Consider the following 13,561-nt stretch of genomic DNA (forward strand, 5'->3'; position numbering starts at 1 on the left):
AGGCCCAATGTCCTTCTGCTACCTTAATACTAAACCTATAAATATAGGCTCATAGATCTATTTCCTCATCCTCATATAAATATATTTGCATATGTACATGCCTAAAAGGCAACTCTTATGGTGTCAAGAGCTTGATCACTTATTCATGTTACTCAGCAAAATGAGTGAAATGAACACCAAATTCAAAGTCACTGAACTTCTTTATTCCAAATACCTTTTTTTTTTTCCAAGAAAATGTCCTTTACAAGGCAAATTCTTTTCCTTTGATATTTCTTTTCCGGATAAGAAGTACTGCCCATAATGTTCTGTATTCAGAAGTGACGTTAGATACGAATATGTACTAGCACATAACACACATTCCTTAGAAAGGTAAGCCAGAGATAGGAACATTTCATGGGGGGCTGAGGGGAGGGGGACAAAGAGAGAACACTCACCAAATGCCTTCTTAGGTTCCACTAACTTCAAGGTAAATTGTTCCTCCTTTTTCAATTCCTTCAACTTCTTGGCAACATCATAATGACGCCATCCAACAATATTTTCTCCATTTATAGATTCAATATGATCTCCCACACAGATTGTTTTAACTGAGTCAATAAGGCTATCAACTTTGATTCCCTGAAAGAAAGAAAATATACTGTAACATATAATATAAAATAGAATTAACTTTTAATTACATTTTTTCCATGAACTGCTTGAAGTCCCCTTATATTATTATGGGGGGTGGGGGAGCAACTATAAAAGACTAAACAGGAAAGATTCGTTTTTTAATTTTTAGAATTTATTATATACCTAAACTCATAGCTGGTTTCTATATTCATTGCCATAGTAACTGTAAAGGTGCTGTATGCAAATGATACAACTATGCTATTTCAAACCATGCACACGATCTGTCACCCAAAGCCAACCAAAGTAAACCCACTGCAGGGCAGAGTAACACTCCTTAGAGTTTCCAAGACTGGGAATCTTTACAGAAGCAAACCTCCTAGCCCTTACCCCACAGAGGAGCTGGTGGGTTTGAACTGCCAACCTCTTAGTTTGTAGCTGAGCACTTTAGACACTTCACCCCAAGGGCTCATCTTACTTGTCATCACAAATAATTACATTGCAAGAAAACCACAACTTTCAAAATCTGACTATGCAGAGAAAGGAAAGCAGTTACCAGAAGTCTGAAGAGACAACAGGGTGAGAATCCAGATGGACAAGAGAAAAGACAGTCTGTATAATTATCAGAAGCAGCAGATCAGGATCTGGGATAAAGAAGGCAGATGAGATCAGAAACCAAGAGACGAACATCATAAAATGAATGACATAGCAGAAAAGCTGGACATTTCTAAATATACAGTCTATGGGTTTCCTGAGCTTTAACCTTCCAAGTGGATCAAATAAAGCATGAAGTAGCAATTTACACAAGTTCTGATATGTAGTGAACTTTGATAAACATACCTTATGAGAAATTAATATTATTGCTAAATGTGCTACTCAGTTACAAAGTGCTAAGAGGAAAAAGAGATATATTAATATATAAATATGGAAATTTTACATATATTTACGGGACTACATTTATAACATTCTCTAATATCGTTTATGAACTTTCTCTTACCTGGCTTTCCACCTGAATGCTGCAAAAGGCAGGAGGAACTGGTTATCAAACATTTTTGAAAAGCAAAATTTACATTAATAAACCTAAAGGGTCCCAACCATTTCAGATACTATAGTATCTTCCATTCCATTCATCCCATATTTTTATAAAACGCTCCTCCTCTCCTCACAGTACAACTGCAGGGTGGCATTACGCATGCTTCAAAACCTTGAGCAACGGGCACAGGAGTTGAGTCAAAGGTCCGATTGGCATGCTAGGCAACTTACAGGTCTGAGCTGTAGACCTCTCACTGCCCTCTAGCTTTGTTCGAAAGAATAGACTAACATTCATATAACAATTGTAAACACTGTAAATAGTTATCTCACTTAATCTCACAACAACCCAGAAGTCGTTGCCATCGAACCCTATAGGACAGAGTAGAAATGCCCCCTAAGGTGCTCAAGGCGGTGCTATTTCTAAGCAAACACCTTTTTCCTGTGGAAAGGTTGGTGAGTTTGAACTACTGACCCTTTGATTACTAGCCGAGTATTTAACCTGTACATCATCAGGACTTCTTTGACATTTCTAGGAGGGAAATGTTTACTCTTCCATTTAATAAATGAGGAAATCACGGATTAGTTGGCTTAATGATGTTATACACACACAAACACACACACAAAAAAATTTTAACCAAACTCACTACTGAGTCGATTCTGATTCATGGCAACCCTACAGGGCAGGGTAGATCAGCTCCGTGGATTTCCAGAACTGCACTCTTCATGGGGCAGAAAGCCTGTCTTTCTCCTGCTGAGCAGCTGGTAGCTTCGAACTACTGACTTAATGTCAGTGTTCTGGGGTAAGTTGTTGTTAGGTACCATCGAGTTGTTTCCAACTCCTAACAGCCTATGCACAGCAGAATGGAGTACATACTGCATGGAGCTGCATCAGTCTCACAGCGGGAGCCCATTACTGCAGCCCTGGGCTTGTCCATCTCACCGAGGGGCTTCTTTTTGGCTGACCTTCCACTTTCCTAAGCATGATGTCCTTTTCCAAGGACTGACTATCTCCTGATAACATGTCTAAACCAGGTAAGACAAAGTCTCACCATCTTGGCTTCTAAGGAATCTTCTAACTGTACTTCTTCCAAGACATAATTTTTTATTCCTATGGTAGGCATGGTATTTTCAATATTCAATTCAAATGTGTGGTAGTCACCCAATCTGGTATCAATTTAAGGATTAAGACTGTAGGGGTGGAGTCTAGGCTGTCAATCTGGAGATAGCCAATGAGACTTTTGTATGGACCTGGCCTTCTCCTGAGAATTCTGGGAAATCTGGTACTTCCTCCTTGGAGGCAGAAGACACCTCTCTCACTCTGCTATTCCTGAGAGACATTGCAGAAGACAAGCCACATGGACGCAACCAGACCTCGGAAGCCAGAGAAGCCCTGTGGAGACCCCTGCCAGCGCTGAGATGCTTACAGCGTCACTAGATCCAAAGACTCTCTACCCACTGGCTTGTGATCGTCCTGCGGTTGGCTTCATTGCATGTGTTTTGTGAGTCTGAAGAGGACTTTATAGATTGGTATCAGATATATGGGCTAATATCAGACTTAGGGCCTTGAACTGGACTGGGTTGGGATGCTTTCTCAATGTTCAATTCCTCTTATATATAAACCTCTCCCTTCTATACATATGTGTGTTTATGAATTTGTTTCTCTAGTCTACCCAGACTAACACAAAATGCATCAATTCTTCTTTAGGCTTCCTTATTCAATGTTTGTTTTTCATATGCATATGAGGCAAATGAAAATGTTTTGGCTTGAGTCAGGTGGACCTTAGTTCTTAAAAAGGAGTCCTTGTACTTTAAAGAGATCTTGTGGAGCAGATTTGTCCAATGCAGTTTGTCATTTGATTTCTTGACTGTTGCACCCATGAACATAGATTGTAGATTCCAGCAAGATTAAATCCTTGACAACATCAATCTTTTCTCCATTTATCATGATGGAGATCCATATTGGTCCATTGTGAGGGATTTGGTTTTCTTTACATTGAGTTTCAATCCACAGTGAATACCAAAATTTTGTGCTATCATTATCCAAAAGGATCTACCCCCTTTGAACTCTGATATTTCCTTCTTTTACAACTTGACCTTTCTACTTTCCATTTCCTGATTTCTTTTTTTTTTTAAATCATTTTATTGGGGGCTCGTACAACTCTTATCACAATCCATACATCCATACACTGTATCAAGTACATTTGTACATTTGTTGCCATCATTTTCAAAACATTCTCCTTTCACCAGAGCCCTTGGTATCAGCTCATTTTTTTATCCTCCCTCCCTCATGAAGCATTTCCTAATTTCTACCGAAGCTGTTCTTTATCTATATCATGACCACTAGATCTCACACATTACCTATTTTCCTAGCTCATCACCTCCATTTCTGATTTTACATGCCTCTGTTCATAGAGCAGGCCCCTCGTGGTATAATGACTACATAATGGACTGCTAACCCCAAGGTCACCAGTTTGAAACTCCCAGCTGCTCCTCAGGAGAAAGAAGAGGCTTTCTGTTCATGTAAAGAATTACAGTTTCTGAAACCTACAGTGGCAGTTCTAGTTCTATAAGATCGTTATAAGTCAGAATTGACCAGTGGCAATAAGAGTTCATAGGTCATAGCTTTCATCCTATGATCTCCTGTCTCCTTGACCTCCTATATTTCTGGTCCTGCTGGTTATTAGCTCTGGATAATTAAATAAGTTGAAAGGTTAGGAATATATTATTAACCTATTTCTCAGAATAAAAATCACTCTAAGCTAGAATTAATTTTAGTTCTACTACAATAAAATATCCCAGATAATAAAAACTTTTATATTAAAGCATTCTGAGAATGAGATTTTTATGGTTATTCATAAGGTATTTCCATTAAAAATGAACTCATCTCTTCAAAAGTACAAATTTAACTTCTATTTTCCTATCATGCTATACATCTTATTTTTATTCTGAATCTCAAAGTATAACTCTCTTCTCTTAAACCAGGGATCAGTAGATTATGGATACAGACTAAATCTAACCATTATCTGTTTTTATTTAGTTAAACAAAAAGTTATAAATAACTTTTACATTTTAAGTGGTTAAAAATCATCAAAAAATAATATTTGTGACATGAAAATTATATGAAATTAAATTTTCACTATCCATTAAACAGCAAGAACAAAAACCAAGCCCATTGCCAACAAGCCAATTCCAACTCATTACAGTACCATACAAGGTTACCAAGGACATAAATCTTTACAAGAGTAGACAATCCCCTTTTCCTCCCATGGAACAAATGATGGTTTGAACCACTGACCTTTCAGTTGCCTGGCCCATGAGGACTCCATTATAGTCATGCTTATTCATTTATGTATGATCTATGGTTGCTTCCATGCTGCAACAATAGAGTGGAGTAGTTGCAATAGAAGTTGTATGCCCCATAATAAAAAGATAGTGTTCTAACCTCTGCTTTATATTGTACTGGGAATTTATAAGTACTAATATAAGGATATGCTGAGTTTTCCAAATATCTACATACTATATTTTGTCTAGGAATTGTTGATATTTTGGTACTTAAATCATAATGCTCAAGTCTTCTGTCTTTTCGATTGAAAATTTCACCATTGACAAAAATTAACATAAGAAATAGTGTAAATCAACATCACGTATTCTCTTTTTGTACATTTTATTGTGAATTGGGAGAAGATTTGCAAAGCAGTTTTGCATTCAGCAATTCATATGCCTTTTGTTTCATCTCATTCACTGACGTTTGGCTCAACATACTATCACTTATTCCACCTTCTCCCTGTTTCCTGTTCCTATTCCTGCTCTTTTCCTAACGCTTCTGAATGTCCTTGGAAATGCTTATTTTAAATGGTTGATTATTCTAAGGTGTGATTACCTCACTAACAGTATTGTTCCCCTTATCAACAAGTGTGTTAGCATGTAAACAGCATGACTATAAAGGAGTCCTGGCAGTGCCGTCACAGTCGGAGACACAGCACTGAAAACAACATTGCGTTAGCTAGTGTGGACTCACTTCTGAGTCATGGAGAGCCTACATGTGCAGAGTCGAACTGCTCGAAAGGGTTTTCACAGTGTGACAGATCACCAAGACTGTCTCCCAAGATACCTCTAGGTGGCTTCAAACTAATAACCTTCCATTAGTCACTAAGAGCTTAACCATTTGCACCACCCAAGGACAAGAATAGAGAAGAATATAGTATCATCGGTGCAATTCTCCTGTATATATAATATATATAAAACCTGCTTCTCAACATGAGAAAATATCAGATAAACTCAAATTGAGGTATATCCTATAAAAGACTGTGGAACTTTACTCGATTAAAGAAGACTACAAATACATTAAAACCAAATGAAATGCATGATCTTGACTAAACCTGTGCTGAAAATGTAGATGAGAGATATGGCGTAGGGGACATTAAGAAAAATAATGAAACTGCAATATGAACCATAAATTAGTTTTTAAATATTGTTATCAACATTTGATTTCTTGAAATCATTACTGAACTGTATGTAGGAGAATATCCATATTCTTAGCAAATACACATTAAAGTATTAAGGGCTAAATGGGCAGAATCCAGAGTAAAAACAATAAAGCCAATACTACAAAATGGTAAAAGTTATTGAATCTGGATTAAAGGATATAGAACTTCTTTGTATTATTATTGTAACTTTTCTATCATTTTTAAGATTATTTCAAAAACTTTTATTATATCAATCTTGTACACTACTATATAAGTACAGTACTCAATTATCTCCTAAATTGGCCCATATGTTGGGCAGTTTGGCTTATTCTCCACTCTCTCCTTTGCCACCATGTACCCTGTTTCTCTACAGGGACAGTGGCTCATACCCTAAGGCAGGCACATGTTGGACATGGCATTGAAAAGAGGGTAAGAGAAACACAGCTTTGGACATCAGAGGTCAAAATCTAGAAAGCCCACGTATGTGTGCAAACCTTCCAAGCCCTTCTCTGCTAACATTAGAAAGGTATTGGGACATGTGGCTCATGTCCTGAGCATCCCCAGAATAATCCTACATGACTTTCCCCACTCTCGGATTTTCCATTTGGTCACCTTCTCAACCTTCAGCACAGACTATCTTTTGCAGAGCTAAAAATAGCCAATCTATCAAGTGGGAAGTTAAATAAAGTACCATCCACAGTTAAACAGATAAGTTTTCCAAGAGTATTTCTTCAATAATGACAAAGTAGGTGCAAATGGAGAACTTATACAAAGGCATGAAACTCTAATACCAATTGGACTTTCTCTTTGGTATAAAGTCTAATGCCAGTTCTTTGCTTAGTGGTTAGGAATGATGGTTTGGGGAATAGAACGCTTAATTCAAATCCTGAATTTGTCTAGTTGTACAACTTTGAGCAAGTTATTTGACCTTTTGGACCCTGATTCTACATCATCCAAAGAGGAATTGATAATAATATTTACACATATATGTCTCACAGACATCACGGAATTGTACATGTGGAAAGTGTTGGATTGATGTGTGTAGGTTTTGTTGTGTATATTCCCAATAATAACAAAATTAATATTTTTATTAGTTCATTTTACCCATTAGTTGCACTTGAACAAAAAGCAAGTAAAAAATAAAAAAAAATAAAGCCCCAACCAAATAGAATTATTCCAAGGATGAAATGAGAAAATATATACAAAGTTCATATTATACTGTAAATACTGTTGTTATTAGCACAACTACTTGTTACAATAACACAATAATACTACTTATCATTAGGAGGCGAGTCTGCACTTATTTTAATCACTCCTCAGTTCTTTCAATTATTCACACTATTTTTAAATGTCTTATTCTAGCCTTACAACTCCATATTGCTATTTAAATTTTCTAAAGGATAATTTTAAAGAGCATTTTTAGGGCAGCAAATAAGACAGTCAAAAATATGTGCAGTTAGGAGTAATACTAAATCAGCATTTAAGTAATCATATGTTAATGAGCTAGAGACTTAAAAGAAACTGTATGGATAGTAAGTAGAAACTAGGACCATATTTTCCTTTGCAATATATTCTAAATCACAGAGGAGGTTTAAACTGGAGGTAAGAAAGTAAAGAAGGTGGAGAACAAGTTAGGACAGAAGCATTTTAAAAGAAAGTGAAACATTACCAATCCATCCCTTCCTACTGAGGGACTTACACTGAAGCTCATGCTAACTTTCGCTGACATGGTAAATTTTCTGAAACTTTACTCTGTTAGATCATAGCTTTGTTGGTGGTGGTTTTCTGTTTTGTTTTGTTTTATCCAACAACTTACCTTTATAAAAGCATACCCAGCACCGTTGTCTGTAATGGTGAGGCCAAGTGAATCCTCAGATTTATACACATTCACTTCTTTTTCAATTCCTTTCACATGGGCGAAAATGAAGTCTTCAAGACCTATTTGTACACCTAAGAGTCTTTGCATGTCAACTTTTGGTGTGTTTAAAGTACAGAACAAAATCTGCAAAGAGAAAAAAAATAGATGTGTATATATTTTTAGGTCCATTTCCATCAGGAAAACATTCTGGTCATTAATTAATGTATTCAATAACTATTTATTGAACAAAATTTCCCCCAATTTACTATGTACATGGTTATATCACAAAATGTGTTTGCACGCTGGTTAGGAGAATCTAGGACACATTGCTTTCAATAGCATTAGAGAACACCTTGAAGACCCCTGGTGGCACAATGACGGGTCCAGTTGCTCGCCCAAAGATTCGAACCTATGAGCCACTCCATGGGAAAGAGATGGGACATTTTACTTCTGTAAAGATTATGTCTTTACAAACCCTATGAGACAGTTCTCCTCTGTCCTACAGGGTCACTATGAGTCAGATGGGCTCGACAGCAGTAGGTAACATAGACTGTGTCCTGCAGGAGAGGCTTTATACTAAGCACTTCATATTTATTATTTTACCAAATCATCACCTAATCATTTTGCCTCATAATTTATAAAGTCACTATTATTCTCATGTTGTTGTTGTTGGTTCTAGGATCTAGTTCCAAATCTTATATCTAACAAAACAAAACATTGCTAAGCCTGTGCCAGGCTGACAATTTTGCTGTTTGCATCCATTGTTGCAGTCACGGTGCCAATCTACCTTGTTTAGGGTGGTGACTTCCCAAACACCTGGAAGGAATGTATCCTGGAGCTAGGAGATCAGAACTATTAACTTAAGGGAGACCAAGGGGCTATTGGCATAACATACAAGTAGTTCTACGTCTTATTTAGGTGAGTAGCAACTGGGGTCTTCAAAGCTCACGAGCAACTAATTGAGGTGAAACCACTCTTCTCTCCTCATTCAGAGGAAAGAAGAATGATGGAAATTGAAAGACTTATGTGGCTAGTGGGCTAATGGACCCAAATATCAGATATGTTTTATAATATCATGTGCAAAGAACTGGAGTTAGAAAAGCAAGAGATGACACACTCGGCAATTCTCAAGCTTGAAGAACGGAAGAAAACAATGCAAGCCTTGAGTTGCAATACTAAAAAGTGGTGGTAGAGTTTTTCATTTCCTCAAGGTGTTTGGTTATGTCTAGGAAATATTCATAACTTTGCCTCCTGTATATTCCACTACATTCATGGATTTGTATATATACACACATGCCAATATCCTCTGTCAAATTAGATCTATTTGGGGGTATACTCCCACTCTCCTTTCCACATCTGTTCAGCCTGCATGTCTGACAGCTAAGCATATGCTCACAAATCACCACAATTGCAGGATTGTGTATTTATAAAGTATTTGCCTCTAACTCTTGTAAACCTCCAAGCATCTTGTTTCTATTTTCACAGTAGGATGCACATCATGCGTTTATCTATGGGGATACACTATTCCAGAGTGGTGGGTGAAACCACCCGGTAACCCGCAGGACAAAGAGGAGGCCTTCTGTTCCCACACAGCAGTTCCATCCTGGCCCACAAGGATGCAGAGTCAGCACGGACTCAACGACCATGAGTCTGGAGTTTACTCAAATGTGTTATTATTATTCCTGGAATACAGGTGTTTCCTGAGCACTGAGATTCTTCTTTACACCCGACAGCTTCATAAATGGCATGACTTTTCCTTTGCATATCAGACTTTGCTTCTTTTAATACCAAAACCAGGATGGGGTTCACTTTTCCATCTCAAGTATATTATCCTTCAATTTACTCTTATTATGCACTTGTGTTTCAATTCCTACTTTACTCAATATTTTTAAGTTCTTACCATGTAGTTATTAATACTCACGTTTAAAACTCAATGTTAGGATGATAAAAATTTGAACCAATGCACAGAAATATTAATATAAGTTAATACTGTTTTTATTCTGAAAAAATAACACTACTACAGTATATATTCCACAAACATGCTTTATGAATAAGGGTAAAAGAAATAATTTAGCATTAGTGTTTTACAACATATTCTGGTCTACAAACAGATCACCAAATCTTTCCAAAAACATATAAAATTCTTTTTTTTTAAACAACTCTAGGAAGTCAACTTCCAGCTTTCTTTTGTTTAATGCTTTCCTTAAACAGGAACTGAGTTGGTCAAAGCATTCCACATATCCTATAGCTCTCTGAAAGAAGTTATCGGATTCTATAGAGGGAATTCTAATATTTATGCATGGGATTTTAAATAAAAGCAACTGGAACAGTTACTTCATGGTAAAGTATTGCTAAATTCTGGAATATAACTACTTTCCTACATCTGAAAGTACTCCAAAACTCTTTCTTAGTTTTTACATTTTATTTAAAATACACACCACAATGCCAATAAGCATTATGGCCCACCAATTTTTAAAAAGGAAATAAAGCTATTATCCAATGTTATTATAGAAAGTAAAGAAGGATAAAACATGTAACAATAAACCTAGCAAATTTGTAAAACCATACTTTTATCAAAAGTTTATGCCATATCTCCCACACACAAAAACTATTTAAATTATATTTCCTTTGTTAATGAGTACAGTTTAATTTTATTTAGATTGCTCATATTAGCTATCTAAAAATCTTTTGTAGCAAGGAAAAGAAAGATTAGTTTACCTATGTCTTGTTAAATGCCCTTAAAATTGCCCATAAAAATTAAAGCCTAAGATTAAGAATACCGTAGACAAAAAAAAAAAAAAGAATAGAATAATTACTGTGGGGAAGATTATAATTTACTCTGTTGCTTAAGCAGAAGGGAATAGCTCTATCCAAGCTGCAAGGGAAGACTTAATGTTACTTGAAACACTTCCAAAGAGCTCTGAACATCTTATGCCACACGATTCCCCCCAAATATTTGGTAAATGCGTTTTATAACAAGATTTTTTTAGAATTGGGCAGTCAAGGGACTTCCTGATAAATACCACCCCAAAAGACAGCCAACTCCCACCCTTTCACAGCTCTGTCATTCTTAAACAAAATAAAATCAAATACCCAACATCTAATTCAAAAAGGAAACAAAAAACTTCTGGGCCTATCCGTCAGCTGTATTCATGGAGTGGGACATCTGCTGATTGCTCTCCTAGCGCACAGTTGGAACAATGGCCACCACTTCCAGTAAAGCATTGTAAAAACAAAGGAACCCAAGGAGATATGGGCTACAAGGCTGAAGAAAGAATAAAGTGAAGGTCCAAGAAACATTTACAGGTAGCTTAGGTGCACCATGTACCTTCATGTTACCATGTTACCTGATTTAATCCTCAGAACAGTGGTTCTCAGCCTGTGGGTTGCGACCCCTTTGGGGGTCAAATGACCCTTTCACAGGGGTCGCCCGATTCGTAGCAGTAGCAAAATTACAGTTATGAAGTAGCAACGAAAATAAATTTATGGTTGGGGGTTCACCACAACCTGAGGAACTGCATTAAGGGTCACGGCATTAGGAAGATTGAGAACCACTGCCTTAGAACAATTTGGTATGAGAGGTATAGTACACCTTTTTTTTTTTAATATTAGAAAATAAAGGCTTAGTGAGATAAAATTGCTTGCATAGTAACACATTTGCAGTATTTGGTACAACCAGGGCTCCAACCCTGGTTTTCTAACTTCAATCTCTTCTCCCTGTAAAGTTGCCTCTTTAACACCTACTATCTTCATAGGGACACCATCTAAGGTCCGGAAGATTTCCTAAATCCAACTAATCCTAGGGAGTTAGGCCGGGAGAGCAAGTGCCACTCTACAGGGGAGAAAACCAGCTCCGATGTGTTCAGTGACTTGTCAAGAGCACATGGCTAAGGAATGATAGACGAAGAACTCAAAATCAGACTTCTGAGCTTTTTATAACCCATGATACTGTAATTGTGATGAAAATATAAACTCAGCTTTGAATTTAAAACTCCTAGAAATCAGAGACTTTTAGGGACCAATTCCTGAACAAAAGGGTAGAAGGCCACCTACCAGCCGTGAACCATATATATCATCTCCCCTTATGTGCACTTCACAAGAAGCACCTTGAAGGGGGAGACCTCACATCAGCAGGGGTCACTCCTTCAAGAAGGGGAAAAGGGAGAAGACCAACCTCTTGATGCTCTACAACAGTGAGACAAGGCTGTGACAAATCAATGGGTCCTCCACAGGAATGGAAGGAGAACCTTGTTAGAAAACCAAATGAAGATCAGGGGAGGGGGCATCTATATTTTGGAGGAAACACTGATATTTCTGTTTGTGAGTATGATGGGTGAGTGGAAAGAAGCAATCTCACAATGGGAAGGGATGCTAAACAATGATTGTAGGGAACCTAGAGGGACAATGGACCATATTCCATGTGGGTAGACACTACAACTATGTTTCTCCCCAACACCTGGAGAACCATGCCATTGACTAAGCACCATAATGACCTTAGACACTGACCTTGCAGGTAGCATGGCATTCCCTAGGGGCTGCACCAGAAGGACTCAACATGGAGGTCGGACTTAATGAACTAAGCCCTGCCTTGAAGCTGCCTGTTCCCTTGGACTGAGGACTGGGGTACTCTGATGGGAGAGGAAGCAGAGAGTGGCCACCCCAGGGCTGTGGAAGTGGCAGTCCTTGGACCTTGCATGGAATCCCTGGGTTGGTGGGTGTCCAATGGAAAGGGACCGCAAATCACTATATATTTAGTATCACAATGGCCCCCACGCATTGATACAACAGGTTTTTATCTGTTGGGCAGGCATCCGCACTTGTAAAAATTGATCTAGGAAGTTTTGCCCTCGCACCAATAATGCCCATGCTTAGGATAAACAGAGCTCAACTGAGTGGGAGAGCAAACTGTGCAGGACGACAGCTCATGGGTTGTGACACGTACAGACTCCTCATACTGACAGTGTCTGGAGTGCTGTATCACTGGAAAATTGTTAACGTGATCAATGCAATGACCTTGGACCCCAGGGAAGTGATTGACAGATTTTGTTGTTGTTGGTTTCACTGGGTTTAAGTTTTTCTGCCTTTTGTCTGTTTGGGGTTTTTTTTGGTGGAGGGGGAGTTGTTTGCTTGATTTGCTTTGCTTTGCTTTGCTTTTTTGTTTGCTAGCTGGTTTGTTACTGTTGTTGGTGTAGTTGGTCTTATGGGATTTTTATTTTCTCATAATACAACTGCCAAAGTAAGCCAGAGTCATGTATAACCAATGGACAAGCAGATGGATTCCAGGCTCCCACTGAACTCTAGCCCCAAACCAAGAACATTTAGTTCTAATAACATGACAATGCTTGATATTCACCTTCATGAAATGATCACTGAAGATAAGGGTATTACAGCAAAGTGTGGTGAAAACATCAGATGGAATAGTGTCTGGGGTCTTAACAGCTTGCATTCAAACAAGCAGTCATTTGAGTGAGCAGTCTACTAAGTCCACATGGAGGAAGCAAACCAGCTTCTGTGATACAAAGATGACAATAACAAACTCCAAATATGAAGAAGAGAAAAGGATCAGAGCTTAAATTGTGAACATCCTATTTGTAGGAGGCTA

At 37.8% G+C, this 13,561-nt stretch overlaps 1 protein-coding gene across 1 annotated transcript in view; it reads right to left on the minus strand.

Annotated features, from left to right (window-relative positions):
• GIPC2 (GIPC PDZ domain containing family member 2) overlaps positions 1–13,561 on the minus strand; it is a gene marked incomplete at its 5' end in the record, with an annotated part of 98,387 nt that overhangs the window by 53,840 nt on the left and 30,986 nt on the right. Inside the window, 2 exons of the mRNA XM_004699304.2 lie at positions 435–615; positions 7,918–8,103. Of these exons, the coding sequence (XP_004699361.2) occupies positions 435–615; positions 7,918–8,103 (367 nt within the window). The remainder of the gene's footprint in view (positions 1–434; positions 616–7,917; positions 8,104–13,561) is intronic.

This window comes from Echinops telfairi, unplaced genomic scaffold, assembly GCF_000313985.2.
Source record: "Echinops telfairi isolate 266 unplaced genomic scaffold, ASM31398v2 ScPeMD7_443;HRSCAF=831, whole genome shotgun sequence".
In the NCBI taxonomy this organism is placed as follows: Eukaryota; Metazoa; Chordata; class Mammalia; order Afrosoricida; family Tenrecidae; genus Echinops; species Echinops telfairi.